This window comes from Micromys minutus (assembly GCF_963924665.1).
Source record: "Micromys minutus genome assembly, chromosome: 12".
Taxonomy (NCBI): domain Eukaryota; kingdom Metazoa; phylum Chordata; class Mammalia; order Rodentia; family Muridae; genus Micromys; species Micromys minutus.
In genome coordinates, this window is record NC_137981.1 from 15,892,548 (window position 1) to 15,910,043 (window position 17,496).

Consider the following 17,496-nt stretch of genomic DNA (forward strand, 5'->3'; position numbering starts at 1 on the left):
AAAGATACAGTAGAAAGGTATAGATAGGTAGGTTACTGGACAGTCTTCCCTGCCTTAATGTTTGGCTCCATAACTCACCTAGGATGAAGAGCCTTTCAATCCAGACTACGTAGAGGTGGATAGGATATTGGATGAGTCTCACAGTGTTGACAAGGATAATGGTGAGGTGAGTTGGGCCTAGAGAAACATGAACGGTCTCTGCATATTTCTTTTGTTGGTTTGCCAATCCTTTATTTTTCAGATGTGGCTGAAAAATCCCTTGGACTTAAAAGGTATTTCTGAATTTCTTTTGTGGGAAGGCAAAGGAGTAGAAGAGGGCATCTTAGAGCTTCCTTCAGGCTCTAAGAGGATCCTCCACACTAATGAGTCGAAAAACACTTGCACAGGTTTCTAGCTTCAGTATTTCTTGAACTCACCATTAGTCAGTACCTTTCATTTCTCATTTTGTCACATACAGTTCCCACTATGTAAGTATAGGCTAAAGCTATAAGAGCCTTAATTTCAAGTTGCTTTTCTTGGAATTTCTCTTTCATAAAGTAGTTTGGGAATCACTGTACTACAACCTCTACAGATTGGAGATATATGTATGTGTATGTATATATGTATTTTATTCTCAAATACTTGGAAGTCTTATAGATTTCCTGTTTGATTTTCCAAAGAGTCATACCAGATCTAAGCCAAAAGTGAACTTACTCATCTCTTAGATTACATTTAGACAACACACTTCTAAAAAGCTTCACTTTTTGCTGCAAACCATTGCTGGCTTAGCTTCACAAAGGTTTTGGTTGTGACAGTGACTGAGAGAAGAGTAGTGTATTCAGCCATCAGCACTAAGTTTTAAGCTATGCTTCGTAGCTATGCGATTCTACCACATGTCATTCCAACATGATCTGTAACATTTGCTCATTTTACCTTGTTTCTCAGTCTTAAGAATAATTAAGAACCTTAGGTACACTGGGGCTGTTAATATTTTAATGTCTTGAGATTCTATTAAGTTTAATGTATATAATGCACATTCTCTGTGGGTTGAGTGTGCATGGTGTTGTGTGTTCTGGGAGCGACTGGAGAATAGGCAAATCATTAGGAAGCTAGCTGCTCTTAAATTGCAATCGTTTTCAGAATCTTGGCTGTTCCTACCTTGGCAGTCTTATGTTGCCAGCGCTATACCTAGCCTTCTAAAAGTAATTGGCCTTAATTTCCAACCCTTTAAAATGTGCAGCTGACATGGTGTTAAAATGTTTTGGTGTTTTGATAGTATAGTTAATATTCCCAATATTTGATAATAATATTCTTTGTATCCATTTTGCTTCCCTAAAATAGATTTGATTTTTATCTGTTTTATATTAGCTAACAGTGGAAATAAGTATATTCTTTACAAAAATAAGCTAATATGCTGGAAATATGTGATGTATACAAAAATGTTTTAGCCAAGTAATGACTAAAATCACTGTAGTAAAGAGTCATTGGGAGACTTCTATGCTTGCTGAGGTGCTTTCACACCTAATGGTAGTTATTTCAAGGGGGACTCTGTAAACTGATGAGTAGGAGATCCCCATTAAGCACACTGTGCCTGTCACCCTGACTCCCTTTGTTTGTTTGTTTGTTGTTTTGTTTTTTTTTTTTTTTCCTTTGGAGAAGGGGTTTCTTTGTCTCTTTGGCTGCCTTACACCTCACTCTGTAGACCAGGCTAACTTAGAGCTCATATCCTGTGTGCTGGGTTTAGTGGTGGAGGCCACCACACCTGGCTATGCTTAATATTTCTAATTGTACTTGTTTTATCTAAGCCTACAATGGAAATGCTATCACAAGAGTGAATGATCATCTTTTTTTATTTTATTTTTGTAGTACCTGGGATCAAACCCAGGGCAGTCAGCATACTGGGTCCAGAGCCCAACAGTGACCACCTTGAATTGCAAAAATGGGAGTGGTATTACACAATGAATGAGTATAGAATAGCACTGTGGTTGGTAGATTCAGCTGGCATTTAGCACTTGTGGAGTTGATACTTTGGAACCTGATTTTAGAGTCAAGTCTTACCCTTTAATCACTGCTGATTTGACTTTCTTTTCGCCTAGCCTGTAATTTACTACCTGGTAAAATGGTGCTCTCTGCCCTATGAGGACAGTACATGGGAGCTTAAAGAGGATGTTGACGAGGGCAAGATTCGGGAATTTAAACGGATCCAGTCCAGACATCCAGAACTCAAAAGGGTGGTAGGTACATTTGGACTCAGAAGATAAACGTAGTAATGTAAAGGACTGTCAAGACTTTTTTTTTTTCCTTTTTCTACATGCAGAAGTTTTTTATTGGTTTAGCTTTCTGTGATGGAAATTTTCTTAACATATAAGAAAGGGTTGACTAAATAGTATAATGTACCAATCATTAAGGCAAAATTAATACATGTTTGATTGTGTGTCTTATTTTAAATCTAATTACACATCACATCTAGAGCTTCCACAGGCAGAAGAGGAGGACCAGTAAGCTCGTTTGTACACAGGAGTCTTTACTTCAGTCCAATTGTATTTTGCAGTGCCCTCACTGTCTGTCATTATAGCACGTCTGCCTTCCAGCTACTTGAAATGCTGAGACACTAAAAGTGCAAGACAGAATAATGACATACTGTCCCCCAAACAGGGCACAACGTGCCTGATTTATTTGGTTTATTTGGTTGTTTAGTTTTCAAGACAGGGTTTCTCTGTGCAGCCCTTGCTGTCCTGGAACTTGCTCTGTAAACTAGGCTGACCTAAAACCCAGAGATCCAGCTGCCTCTGCGTCCTGCATGCTGAAATTAGAGGTGTGTGCTATGAAGAGATTCCTCAGGGCTTAGCAACCCTAACCCTCCTGCCTTACCCCTGTGAGGGCAGGGCTATAGGCATGCATCATTGCATCCGAGTTTCTTCACTTTTTTCTTTCCCCTTTCTTTTTTCCTTTTAATATTTATTTGATGTGTATGTGTGGTTTTTCTGCACACCAGAAGAAGGCATTGAACCCCATGGCTCTACAGTTCCTGTTACGAGCTGCCATCTGAATGCTAGAATTCAATACACTCAGAACCTCTGGGAAAGCAGGCAGTGCCCCCTCCCCCTCCAGTCCTCTAAATATTTAAAAGTAGTTTTCTGGCATCTTTCTGAAGTGTCCATTGGGCTGTCTTTCTTTTTAAAATAATATACATTCATGAATATATATGTATTTCACAAGGTATAACCCACCGCTCCACTAATTCAGTTTTTACTTTTTAGAATCGTCCACAGGCAAACGCCTGGAAGAAATTGGAGTTGTCACATGAATATAAAAACAGAAACCAATTACGAGAATATCAGTTAGAAGGGGTCAACTGGCTCCTCTTTAATTGGTATAACAGGTAAAGAACAAAGTGAACTTATAACATGTAGGCTTAGTCTGGGAATTATTTTTAGACATTCTCTTAAAATAATTTTTTCTAGGTAGTTTTTTCTCTAAGTTGATAACTTTTTGGCATGTTCTTTCCTCATTCCCCAAAATCTACAGGCAGAACTGTATCCTGGCTGATGAAATGGGATTAGGCAAAACTATTCAGTCAATTGCCTTCTTGCAGGAGGTATATAATGTGGGCATCCATGGTCCCTTTTTGGTCATTGCTCCATTGTCCACCATTACTAACTGGGAACGAGAATTTAATACATGGACAGAGATGAACACTATTGTGTACCACGGCAGCCTGGCCAGCCGGCAGATGATTCAGCAGTATGAAATGTACTGTAAAGACTCACGGGTGAGTTGTACACCTTGGGAGTTCTGTGCTTGGGAGAAAGTAAGGCAAGGTCCCTAGTGTTTCAGGGCCTACATAAAAATTAAAGGTGTTATTCAGGCTCAACATGATTTAAGGTGCTTTTTATGGAATAGTGTGAGTTGACTGCTGTTTGTAGCCAAGAGACACCGCGTGTATCACTGGACATTCTGATTTAGTAATGACTAGATTATTTAGATGAACTGGCTTGTTGGCTTTGAGACATTATCTTTGCCGTATAATGTAGCCTGGATTTAGCTTCCTGAAGGCTGTGATGGTAGCTGTGCATCACACCCAGCTGACACTTGTGTTTGAAGTAGAATTTTAGTAACATTGCTGTGTTTTAAAGTACTTTTCAGAAAGATAAATTTAACATCGAAATAAACCAAAATGTGCATTTGCCCTTTTTTTAAAAAACAACTGAAATTTTAATAGAAGATGTTTTTTTCCTAAGGGAAAAAAATTGGAATTACCCATTTTGTATTAATAGCAAATTTGGATTTTGTCAGACTTGAGGCAGAGACCTATATTAACATATTCTGTATTGGCTACTACCACTTTATTTTTATTAGTTTTAGTGTTTTTGAGATAAGGGCTCAGTATGTAGCTCAGGTTGGTCTCAAACTTGTGCTCCTGTTGTCTGAGCCTCCTAAGTTAACTAGGTTACAGGAAAATACCTTCTCGGCTTCCACTTCTTCCCCTATAGTATGTTTCAGCACAGTTCAACATTTGTGAATCTTACTGTTAGCCAGTGAATGATCTAATACAGATTTACAGCAGCTAATCATACAACAGTCAGACAGTTGAGCTGCTCAGTGAAATAGTCCTGTTATTTTCCCACGAAGCTGAGTCTGTTGAGAAAAGTTCATCTCATGTTCAGTGATTTGGTGGCAATGGTTAGTAGGAGTGACAGAAGTTGGTGGTAGTACAGTTGTATTTTATGTTAAACTTTCTTAAATATAGCAAGGAAATTGAGAACTCAGCAGGTGGGCATGTGTTTCGGAGGCACCTCTTCTTACGGCACTGATTCCATGATTAGGGTCGCCTCATCCCCGGTGCATATAAGTTTGATGCCTTGATCACCACTTTTGAGATGATTTTGTCAGACTGTCCTGAACTTCGTGAAATTGAATGGCGTTGTGTTATCATTGACGAAGCCCATCGGCTCAAGAACCGTAATTGCAAGCTACTTGATAGCCTCAAGCACATGGACCTGGTGAGTTCCCCAAAGTGTCTTATAGACACTGAAGTTTAATCTGATTTCCCTGTGGAGTGAAAATTGCTCTAACTCAGCAGAGCACAGAAGATCATGTAAACGTTGTGAGGTTTAGATTTGGAAATGAATTGTGAATGAATGCTTTTTAATCTTGTGGAACAATGGAAACACACCTTAGTTACCTTTCCCAAAGATTAATATTAAAAACAACATTTCATATAGTCTTTCCTGGGTGTTTGTTTGGTTTAGTCTTTTGGGACATGATTTCTGTGTGTAGCCCTGGATGTCCTAGAACTCACTCTATAGACCAAGCTGGCCTCGAACTCAGAGACCCTGCCTCCCCAGTTCTGGGATTAAAAGCCTGCATCACTGCACCCAGCCTTTCCTGAGTTATTAATGTTGCTGCACCTGGCTGTTGATACTAGTTATTCTTTGGAGCACTTAGGTTATTTGTATGATACATGGCCTCTCATCTTCTAGTAAGCCAGACTGAGTGGGCTTTCCTACAAAGTGAGCTCATGACAGTATTGAAAAGGGTCAAGTGGAGCTGCAGAGCCCTTGAGCTCCGAGACTCAATGTATTCTTTTTGTCAGAGCCAAAGGGAAGCCTGAATTCCAGGGGTGAGCAGCCTTGCTTTATTTGACTTAAGTCAGTATTTACTTAGTTTCAGTATGTTAGATAATGGCTTAAATGGTTTTTGTTAATCAGTAAGTAAGCAAGAAAAAGAAAGGTTAGGACAGAAATATGGGGGATGGAGAGATGGCTCAGTGGTTAAGAGCACTGAGTCATTCTCTTCCAGAGGTTCTGAGTTCAGTTCCCAGCAACTACCTGGTGGCTCACAGCCATCTGTAATGAGATCTGATACCCTCTTCTGGAGTGTCTGAAGAAAGTGACAGTATATGCATATACATAAAATAAATAAATCTTTTTAAAAATGACTGGTAGGTAATTAAAAAAGAAAAGACAGAAAGCTGATTTTTCAGTAGATAAACTAAAACTAACTGTATACTTGATGGGCTCTCTGCATATTTTGTCTTCTCACTTACAGGAGCATAAAGTGTTACTTACAGGAACACCATTACAAAATACTGTAGAAGAACTGTTCAGCCTACTTCATTTCTTGGAACCTTCTCAGTTCCCCTCAGAATCGGAATTCCTTAAGGATTTTGGGGATCTCAAGACAGAGGAGCAGGTAAGAGTCTGTGATGAGGTGATGCCTTGGGGCCTTCCGGAGTTTCTGCCTTTGTCACTTGTAGCATTGTCTGTAGTCTGCAGATAGTGGAAACTATTTTTCTGTGTTTCCGCATGATCTTATTTGTTTCTTTCTCTCTTTATGATGTAAAATAAGTGATTTCTTTTTCTCTTTATAAATGAACCATAGGTTCAAAAGCTTCAGGCCATTCTAAAGCCAATGATGCTGAGAAGACTGAAAGAAGATGTTGAAAAAAATTTGGCTCCCAAACAGGAAACTATTATTGAAGTAGAGCTAACCAACATCCAGAAGAAATACTACAGAGCTATCTTAGAGAAGAACTTCTCCTTCCTTTCCAAAGGGGCGGGTCATACCAACATGCCTAATCTCCTGAACACGATGATGGAGTTACGGAAGTGCTGCAACCACCCATACCTCATCAACGGTGAGGGAGTTAGCGCCTTAGAAAGACCAGTACATTGACGGAGCCGTAACTGGGATATGATTTTCTTCTCAAAAACAAGACTCTTAGTTATCCTAGTATTTCTGCTGGTTGTGTGTGTGCACGTGTGCTCACCAGTGTTATAGCACACATTGGGAGTCAGGACAATATCGTAAAGTCTGTTCTCTCCCCTACTTTGCCGAGGGTTTTTGGCATCAGACTCAAGTTGCCAGGCTTGTGTAGCAATGACTTTTTATCTACTGAGCCATGTTGTGAACCCCTCTCTTATCATTTCTGTTTCCTTGGTTTTACATACTCCCTCAAACTGAAAACAATTTTCTATGTATAATTTCATGAGTAATAACTCAAATTATCCTTTGTTTTGGGTAAAATTTCTTTTTTTTTTTTTAAGATTTATTTATTTCATGTTTTTGAGTACACTGTCATCAGACACACCAGAAGAGGGCATCAGACCCCATTACAGATGGTTGTGAGCCACCATGTGGTTGCTGGAAATTGAACTCAGGACCTCTGGAAGAGCAGCCAGTGCTCTTAACCACTGAGCCATCTCTCCAGCCCCTGGGTAAAATTTCTTACACTACATCTTGGATTTGGGGTCAGAATTGGTATTTTACATTTTAATTTTTGTCCCTATTATTTACATAAAGATTTATTTATTTTATGCCACTCTCTTCAGACACACACATCAGACCCCATTACAGATGGTTGTGAGCCACCATTTAGTTGCTGGGAACTGAACTCAGGACCTCTGGAAGAACAAACAGTCAGTGCTCTTAACTACTGAGCCATCTCTCCAGCCCTATCTATGTATTCTTAAAATTCAGTTTACTCAGGAAAGCCCTGCCTTTGGATGCTTTATATAGACAATTAGTTTGGATATTTTGTTGCTGAACTTTTTGTGAGAAATGTTGATATTACTGTTAAATGGATAAGAATATTTCCTGCACAAGCATGAGGACATGAATTTGAATTCCTAGTACCCATATATAAATTGGGCATGGCCACTCACACCTTAAATGCCACTCGGAGTAGAAGTAAGAAGACTTCTGGGTGTGTCAGGTGCCAGCCCTAACTCCAGGGCGTTCTGTATGAGACCTTCTGTCAGAAGACAATGACAGGGTGGCAGAGCAGAAAACCTGACATCCTATTGGCTTCTGAGTGAAATTAAGCACTCTCTTGGACTCAAATTCACATGGGCATGCAAGTGCTTGTATACATGCTGTGTGTGTCTAGAGAAGGAAGGGAAAGTAAAAGACCATACTACTTATCTGGGTATGGTGATACACATTTTTAATCCCAGCACTCTGGAGGCAGAGGCAGGCAGATTGCTGAGAGTTTTGAGGATAGCCAGGGCTATGCAGAGATACCCTGTGCTGGGGAAGTGGGCGACAACAAAAAAGAGATCATGCTACTTTTTTCTTTGCATATTTACTTTAAGCCACTGTATTAATTATTAATAATACTGTGTTTTCTCTTATTCCCAACATTGTCTATTTTATTTACAGGTGCAGAAGAGAAAATCCTGATGGAATTTCGGGAAGCTTGCCATATTATACCACAAGATTTCCACCTGCAGGCCATGGTTCGGTCTGCTGGCAAATTAGTTCTTATTGACAAGTTACTTCCAAAGCTTAAAGCTGGTGGCCATAAAGTTCTGATCTTCTCCCAGATGGTACGCTGTCTAGATATTCTGGAGGATTATCTGATCCAGAGGAGGTAGGAAATGGGTCATTCTAAAATGTCTTGTGGTTATTATAACTTCATAAAGCATAAGGCATAGTTGGGGTATAACTCAATGGTAGAATGTTTGCTTGGCGCATGCAAGATTCTCTGCTTAGCTACTTTTCCCTCTTATGATGCCCTGCCCCACTTCGACAGGTACTTATATGAACGTATCGATGGGCGAGTTAGAGGCAACCTCCGACAAGCTGCTATTGACCGCTTTAGCAAGCCTGACTCAGACCGCTTTGTCTTCTTGCTATGTACCCGTGCTGGTGGACTTGGTATTAATCTTACAGCTGCTGATACCTGTATTATCTTTGATTCAGATTGGAATCCACAGAATGATCTGCAGGTAAAGTAAAAGAAATTATTTATTCTCTTACCAACTACCTGCCTAATCCAAGAGGTTTTTAATAAGATCATGATCTTAAAAAACCCTTCTTCCAGGAGAGGAAATTGTTGACCTGGAGGTGGCAGTGAGGTCAGGAGTCCACTAACATAGTTTAAGAACCTGTAATGGTGATGGTAGTGTATGCCTTGTGCAGATCTCTGAATTCAAGGCCAGCCTAGACTACAGAGTGAGTTCTAGGACTGTCACACTACACAGAAATTGTTTTCAACAACAACAAAAAAAAAAAAACCCTAATCCCTAACAGTTGTAGGTTTTGGAGTCTGTTGTTTGCTTCCTCCACTCCCTTCTGCTCCTTTGGCACAAAAGCACAGTAGACGACATGTAAATGAATGGGTCTGTGTTTGAAGTAAACTTCACTTATAAAGAGACAAACACACATAGAGTTTGCTAACCCTATTCCACATGATGAGGCAGACATTTCCTTTTGAAATTGAGTTGGTTTTAGTGTGAAGCTGAGGCTTAATATTATGCATCTCTTTGTTGGTTTTTTAACCAGGCCCAAGCACGTTGTCATCGAATTGGACAGAGCAAAGCTGTGAAGGTATATCGACTCATCACTCGAAATTCCTACGAGAGAGAGATGTTTGATAAAGCCAGCCTCAAGTTGGGATTGGATAAAGCCGTGCTTCAGTCCATGAGTGGGCGGGATGGCAACATTACTGGAGTAAGTGTGTAGACAAGTTGGTGGTGATTCATAAGAATAGAAGGAGAGAAGCAATTACGTAAGAATTATTACTGGGTATATGTTGATGCATGTGTGCATTTACATATAGAAGTGAGGATGGCTTATGGAGTCAGTTCTGCCCTTTACGTGAGTGAGTTCTGGAGACGAGTTCAGGTCCCCAGGCTTACATTGCAATCAGCTTTACCTGCTGAGATCTTGCCCGCCCAAATGCAATTTTTGCATAAAAATGATTATCTTGTTTAGATTATCAATAATTATACTGACGATTATTTCTTAAAGTACAATAAAATGTCAATAAGATGTTACTCTTTTTGTAAGATTTTTTTATCTTTGTCTTGGATTTTGTAGATTCAACAGTTCTCCAAGAAAGAGATTGAGGATCTCCTAAGGAAAGGTGCTTATGCAGCCATAATGGAGGAAGACGATGAGGGCTCTAAGTTTTGTGAGGAGGACATAGATCAGATCTTGCTGAGACGGACTACAACCATCACTATTGAGTCTGAAGGGAAAGGGTCTACTTTTGCAAAGGTACGTTTTGTGGCAGATTCTACATGTGCAGACAGAGATGAAGATAGCAACCTCCAAGATTTAATGTTTTTAAATACTTGTTAATTTTCCATTGTGCATAAGAGTATTGTAGCTAACTTTATATTTCTTTGTCCCTAGGCAAGCTTTGTTGCTTCTGAAAATAGGACAGATATTTCCCTGGATGATCCAAATTTTTGGCAAAAATGGGCCAAAAAGGCAGACCTAGACATGGATCTGCTGAATAGTAAGGTGAGCTTACCTTTCCCGAGGGAGGTGCTGTAGAAGATAAAAGCACTTGCACTCTTGAGCAGTTCCAACTCTTTAATGCTAACTGAAGCTTAGGGTACAGTATTATATGCAAAGGTTTTGGAAACTTTCTCTACCTTGGATATCCTATAACATACTTAGATGTTATCCAGGTGATGGTGGTGCACATCTTCAATTCCAGCACCTGGGAGACACAGGCAGGCTAATCTCTTTAGTTCCAGGACAACCAGGGCTACACACAGAGAAACCCTGTCTCAACTTATATGTTGTCTTAGTCACCATTCCATTGCTTTGAAGACACCATGACCACAGCAACTCTTATAACGGAAAGTATAAAAGAAACACTTGGCCTGGCTTAAGCTTACCCCAAGTAATACACTTCCTCCAACAAGGCCACATTCTTATCCTTTCTAATAGTACCACTTGTCAGTGACAAAGTGTCCAAAGCTATGAGCCTGCGGAGCCATTCTTATTTAAACTACCACAGATGTGGACCACTTTTTCTTCCTGAGCCTTGTAGATTGTTTTACATGCTCTAAAAATCTGAGTACTTTGATAATTTATATTCAAGATTATGTCATATGAGCATATCATAGAGTTATATCTCCTTTTCCTACATAGAATAACTTAGTGATTGACACACCTCGAGTTCGGAAGCAGACTCGACACTTCAGCACTTTGAAAGATGATGACCTGGTTGAGTTTTCTGATCTGGAAAGTGAAGATGATGAACGACCACGTTCCCGAAGACATGACCGTCATCACACCTATGGGCGCACTGACTGCTTTCGGGTAGAGAAACATCTCCTGGTATATGGGTAAGAAGAATGCAACTTGCCATGAACAAACCGTAGGGCATCTGCATGCTGACTGACTCCTGATTGCCTTGTTGACTTTAATAATAAACAGTGTGACCAAGAAGCATCACAGAAAAGACACTTTGCCTATGAGGGACCTTCTGTCTGTTTTCTACTTTTGGGAGGAGATGGCAATTCTGGGAGCCAGGGGAATATCACAGAATTTGAATCTCCCCCAAAATATTTCTGTTTGCTCTTCCTATTTTATTAGTTGGGGACGCTGGAGAGATATTTTGTCTCATGGACGATTTAAGCGGCGCATGACTGAAAGAGATGTGGAGACAATATGCCGTGCCATCCTTGTGTACTGTCTTCTACATTACCGTGGGGATGAAAACATCAAAAGTTTCATTTGGGACTTGATTAGCCCTGCTGAAAATGGCAAGACAAAAGAATTGCAGAATCATTCAGGTAATTATCAACTCCTACCTTTTCAGCTCTCTACAGGCTATCTAGTCCTTTTCAGGTGTCAGGGTTTTTTCTCAATCCAAGTCTTCGATGTCTCCCCTTTTCCAGGTCTGTCTATCCCTGTGCCCCGTGGGCGTAAGGGGAAAAAAGTAAAGTCACAAAGTACTTTTGACATTCATAAGGCAGACTGGATCCGGAAATATAACCCTGATACTCTGTTCCAAGATGAGAGTTATAAGAAGCATTTGAAACATCAGTGTAACAAGTAAGAATGCTATTCAGATGAGTCCTCATGAAGACTTGTTAACACTGTTGCTAAGGTATCTCTCTGTCCCCTCCTTCAGGGTACTGTTGAGAGTAAGGATGCTCTACTACCTGAGACAGGAGGTTATTGGAGACCAAGCAGAGAAGGTGTTAGGAGGTGCCATAGCCAGGTAAGGTTCCATCTATCCGACTGGCTATTATTTTTTGTTGTCTGAGGACAAGGATATGCACAACATGCATGTGACACTCATCAGGAAAAGTTGCCAGGGTAGTTTCTCTCCTGGGTGTGTTCCAGGGACTGAACTCAGGTTGTTGGGCCTCATCACAAGTACTTTTACCTGCTGAGCCATCTTAACAGCCTCACTCTATTTGTTCATTCCTGTATTTTACTTCCTTCCTTACTCTAGGAGTAAGGATTTGCTCACTTCTTTCTATACTCTCTTTGAGTTATCTGATAATTAAAATCTATATGCCAGGCCTTTACTCCTATATTAGCACTAGTTCCATGGATATATGGCAGAATCATAAACATTTAAAGTAATGTATAAAACAAGTGACCTTTAATAATATTTTAGAAGATTATCACTTCTATTTCTATTTCTAACATTGCTTTACTGACTTAACACTTTTAGTGAGATTGACATATGGTTCCCAGTAGTGGATCAGCTGGAGGTTCCAACAACATGGTGGGATAGTGAAGCTGACAAATCCCTGCTCATTGGCGTTTTTAAGCATGGTAAGTACCTTCTCCCATATTGCTTTTGTATTGAAAATGTGTTGTGGTGAATTCATCACCAGAAAATGTATGTTTAAGTAAGAAACTAGTTCTTAAATGTCTGTAACAAACTAGTTAGTTCTACAATTAAATGTTTAAGGAATTCCAGATGGACAGCCAAATCAGATGCAGGAAGTCTTTGCCCTCTAACCATGGTTACTAATAATGTTCCCTCCCTATGTGTTATGGGATCTACTTTAAGACTCTGCAAGTCAGAAAAAGTAATATATGTCAAGCCCTGTAAGTAAATAACCATACTTAACTCCAGTGAGCTTTCTTAAGGCATGCTCAAACAATTCTATTTATGTAAATGTCTCATTGTCTGAAGGTTTAGTAGTCTGATGTAGCAGTGTGTAGTAATTTCTTAGTAATTTTTGCCTAATAAGAAATTCCAGGCATTAAAATCCGTGAATATTAGCTTCATCCTTTGATGTATTTGAATGTATTTTCTTAAACATACTTTTTTGTTTACTTCCAACAATAAAGGTATTAAATAAATGTAAATAGCATGCTATTGAGAAATGTAATGGGATAAAAAGAAAAAGTGAGCTAGCAAGCACACTTAATCCCAGCACTGAGATGTAGAGACATGCATATCTCACGTGTTTTAGGCCATCACAAAGTGACCCTATCTAAGGAAAGAGAAGAGGAAGAGTGGACATTGATTTACTAGTAAGACACAGAACTTTAGAAGAGTTCAGTATAAGTGCTCACTGAGAATTTCTTTACTTTCAAGCATGTTTCTTGTTCTTCATTTGAGAGTGTATGCGCAAGGTAGCCCACATAATCTAATGGTTCCAACAGACAAATCTGAATTTCTTTAATATATGAATCTTCTTATGTTATTCTTATGTTATGAACATATTAAAATATGTTCTTCTAGGCTATGAGAAATACAATACCATGAGGGCAGACCCTGCCTTGTGCTTCCTGGAAAAGGCTGGCAGGCCAGATGACAAAGCCATTGCAGCGGAACATAGAGTGTTGGATAATTTCTCCGACCTGGTAGAAGGGTAAGCATGAGTGCTGCCTCTTTCTCTCCACTGTGCGTCTGCCGTGTGCTTGTGCTGACATCACATGACTCTATGAAGGACGGCTCCTTTTGTTTTGGTTTGGGGACAGGGTCTCACAGAGTTCCAGGTCTCTCTGGGCATCTGTAACCTGCTTTGTAGACTAGGCTGGCCTCAAACTCAGAGATTTACCTACTGTGCATCCTGAGTTCTGGGATTAGGGATTAAAGGCGTGTGCCATCATGCCTGGCCCATCGCTAGGATTCTAATTGGTGGTTATTTTTCTGTGATAAATTATGACTCAAGAATAGGGCCAGCAGATTGGAGTTTAAACATTAACCTAAATCACACCTTGCCATAACTAGAGGTTATCTGTTATTCCCAGAAGGTTTATACAGTGCTCTCTGTATAGCTATATAGTATAGTAACTGGAAAGATAAACTAATTCTGTTAAAAATAATAGTGAGATATATATCTATATATATATAGATATATAGATATATATCTATATATATATAGATATGCAGTTTTCATAGGTTACTTATATTGCAGAGCTCTAGACAGTTTTAGCCCAAACTTGTCATTTCTCTATGGTATCTGACACATAAAAATACTCATTTTGCCTGGGAATATGTCCCAATGATGAGTTGCCATGCTAATACTGAGTCACCAGGTAGGGCAGTGTTGCCCTGGTTTGGGTGCCAGTGAGTTTAACAAAACTTCTCATGTGGAGACCTGAGGGACATTGTGCAATGATGAGTTTTGTTTTAACACTATAAATTTTAGTGCAACCAAGACTATTGATCACATCTTTGGTTGGTTTAAGAACACCAAAAGAAATGTATTCATTTCAAATCATTTTGTCACCCTTCTGCTTACAAGCAAGGTAGAGAAAAATAATACATTTAAAAAAATATGGATAGGGTATGGTGGGGTGGGAAGATGGTGTCTTAGTTGGGGTTAGTATTGCTGTGATGAAACACCATGACCAAAAGCAACTTAGGAAAGGGCTTATTTTACTCACAATTTCATATAATAGTTTTCATCAAAAGCTCTGAGAGCAGGAACTCAAGCAAGGCAGGAACCTGGAGGCAGTCCATCCAGAGTGAACTGGGCCTCTGCCATCTTCACTACATTAAAGAAATGCGCTACAGGCTTGTCTGCAGTATGGTCTTATGGAGGCATTTTCTCCATTGAAGTTCCCTCCGCTCAGATGATTCCAGCTTATGTCAAGTTGATATAAAACTAGCCAACACATATGGCTCAGTAGTTAAGAACACTTTCTGCTCTTCTGGAAGACCTAGTTTTAGTTTCCAGTACTCACATGGTAGCTCACAGTTACCTATAGCTCCAGTTCTAAGGGAATTTACATCCTTCCCAACAATGGGCATTCATTCACATGGTGCACAAACATGCAAGTACTCACACATACATATAAAATAATCCTTTTAGAGGGAGAGAAGGGCTGGAGAGATGACTCAGCAGCTGTCAGAGGACCCAGGTTCAATTCCCAATACCCACATAGGACCTCACAACTACCTGTAACCCAGTTCCAGGGAATCTGACACTCCCACACCAATACTCATAAAAATAGTTTTTTAAAAAGCACATAAACCTTGCAAAATTAATAAATGATAAATAGTTGTGAGGGAGGGAAAAAGTAATTAAACAATAAAAAGGGACGTCTGTGGATTAGAGTGTTTGTCTGTATGTACCTATAGTCCAGGTAGTCTGGAGGCTTAAATCAGAAAGATTATTTGAGCCTGTCCGTTTAAGACTAGCCTTAGCAACTGGCAAGATTTTGTCCCAAAAAGTTAGGGCCAGAGAAATAGAGATGCTCAGAGAACACTAGTGGCTCTTTAAGAGGATCCAGATTCGGTTCCCAGGACCCACATGGTAACTACCATCTGCAATTCCTCACATAGTACACAGTCATTGCAGGCAGTCAAAACACCCATAAACATAAAAACTTGTTTCAAAAAAAAATGGTTAAAAGTTTTGTTTGTCCAAGTCAGGCAATTTTGATATATATTTTGTCAACTTGTAATTATTTGTCATTCCCTAAAAGAGGCTCTAAACATGACTACAGCGTTGAAGCTTTCCTGCCCTCCATTCCTTCACGCATGCAGTTAAAGAGCATTCTTTGTTGGATTGAATGCTGGGCCAGGTCTCCTAGTGGGAGAATGTATATTATTATCTTTTTATTTTTCTGAATACTTCTAGGATTGACTTTGATAAGGATTGTGAAGATCCTGAATATAAACCCCTCCAAGGTCCCCCAAAGGACCCAGATGATGAGGTAAGAAATTGTTTTGAGTCTAGCTTTTATCTATTAGTAAAGTTTTTTATCTTATCCCATTCTCTGAGCCTTGAAGAATATTATTTTAATTATACTTGATATGTTACTTTTACTAGTACGTGTACATATGGAAAATACATGAACTATACAAATGTAAACTACAGGGGGGTGGAGATCGTTCAAAGGTTAAAGAGCTCTGACTGCTGTTTAGAGGACTTGGGTTTGATTCTCAGAACCCATGTAGTGGTTCATACCCATCTGTAACTCCAGTTCCAGGGGATATGATGCTCTCTGCTGGTCTCCACAGGCACCAGGCACCAGGCACATACATAATGCACAGATTTACTAGCAGACAAACAGCCATATACTTAAAAATAAATTAATCCTAAGAAAACAAAAGAATGTAAACTTATTAGTGACAAGGATTATGGTGCTGTCTTTAGGGCATGGGTAAGCTGGTTTGTGGAGAAGAGGGGACTGCAGCTGGTGGTCAGCAGATGTTATCTGTCCAGTCCCTAAGAACTCACTGCTAGGTTCTGCTTGTTCTGTTCTTCAGTTGCTTTCTAAGTTTTTGAGAGTTCCTTTCATTAGAAACTTTTCTTATCCCTTGGTGCCCCAGAAGGACATACAGCAGAAAGTGATTTCAGAGTGCCAACTTCTCCCCTTTCACTCCCCTCTCCATCCTGTGGGGTGGATCTCCTTCTCTAGGGTGATCCCTTGATGATGATGGATGAGGAGATCTCAGTCATTGACGGAGATGAAGGTAAATTCTAGATCAAACAGTATACCTTCTAAGGGTTAGGTTGGGGGAAATCACTGACTATAAAGTATGCCCTATCTTGGGATTTTGAAAAGCTTTACCTATTCATGGACTAAAATACAAATATTATTTCTACTCTTCTTTCTATACTTCCTTTCCACAGCCCAGATGACTCAACAGCCGGGGCATCTATTCTGGCCTCCAGGCTCTGCTCTCACAGCGAGACTCCGCCGCCTAGTGACAGCCTATCAGCGCAGCTACAAGAGAGAGCAGATGAAGATGGAGGCTGCAGAGCGTGGGGACCGCAGACGCCGACGGTGTGAGGCCGCCTTTAAGCTCAAAGAAATTGCCAGGCGGGAAAAACAACAGCGGTATGGTATAGCAGGGAGTTTGGACTGACCACTTAGGCTTGTCATAAGCTATGGGCCCTGGACTGAGGAAGTAAGGAGGAGTGGTTCCTTTGAAGTTGACAGATGAGCATCTTGACTGCCTTCATCTCTACCTGGGACTTAGGAACTTTGCTGTGGGCTAGGATATTATAGCTCAGTGGCACAGCATGTAAACTTCCCGTGTAAAGGGAGGTCTTGGGATCAGAAACCCACTGACATAAGAGCAAACGAGAAAAAATTTTGCTTAGGTTCAACAGCCAAAACAATAGGAAGATGCCTATGTAGACATTCTTTAGGATTTCTTTATTATTTTTTTTTTCTCTGGTCTATGTCTATGTGAATAAATGCCACTTTTTGTAGTTACTTGTAGAAGCCAGAAGGTGACCTTAGATGCTCTGGAGCTGCAGTTTCACGCACCCGTGAGCCAGTCCATGTGGTGCTGGAAACTGAATGTTGAACTTCTGCAGAGCAGCAGGCAACCTT

General features: G+C 40.0%; 1 protein-coding gene across 1 annotated transcript in view; it reads left to right on the forward strand.

Annotated features, from left to right (window-relative positions):
- CHD8 (chromodomain helicase DNA binding protein 8) overlaps positions 1-17,496 on the forward strand; it is a 38,827-nt gene that overhangs the window by 12,993 nt on the left and 8,338 nt on the right. Inside the window, exons 9-29 of the mRNA XM_080926357.1 lie at positions 83-166; positions 2,076-2,213; positions 3,240-3,361; positions 3,508-3,751; positions 4,806-4,982; positions 6,031-6,174; positions 6,364-6,619; positions 8,143-8,353; positions 8,516-8,711; positions 9,268-9,435; positions 9,805-9,984; positions 10,123-10,233; positions 10,873-11,069; positions 11,320-11,519; positions 11,625-11,781; positions 11,861-11,950; positions 12,413-12,516; positions 13,439-13,568; positions 15,789-15,864; positions 16,573-16,627; positions 16,788-16,995. Coding sequence (XP_080782483.1) covers positions 83-166; positions 2,076-2,213; positions 3,240-3,361; positions 3,508-3,751; positions 4,806-4,982; positions 6,031-6,174; positions 6,364-6,619; positions 8,143-8,353; positions 8,516-8,711; positions 9,268-9,435; positions 9,805-9,984; positions 10,123-10,233; positions 10,873-11,069; positions 11,320-11,519; positions 11,625-11,781; positions 11,861-11,950; positions 12,413-12,516; positions 13,439-13,568; positions 15,789-15,864; positions 16,573-16,627; positions 16,788-16,995 — 3,248 coding nt within the window. The remainder of the gene's footprint in view (positions 1-82; positions 167-2,075; positions 2,214-3,239; positions 3,362-3,507; positions 3,752-4,805; positions 4,983-6,030; positions 6,175-6,363; positions 6,620-8,142; positions 8,354-8,515; positions 8,712-9,267; positions 9,436-9,804; positions 9,985-10,122; positions 10,234-10,872; positions 11,070-11,319; positions 11,520-11,624; positions 11,782-11,860; positions 11,951-12,412; positions 12,517-13,438; positions 13,569-15,788; positions 15,865-16,572; positions 16,628-16,787; positions 16,996-17,496) is intronic.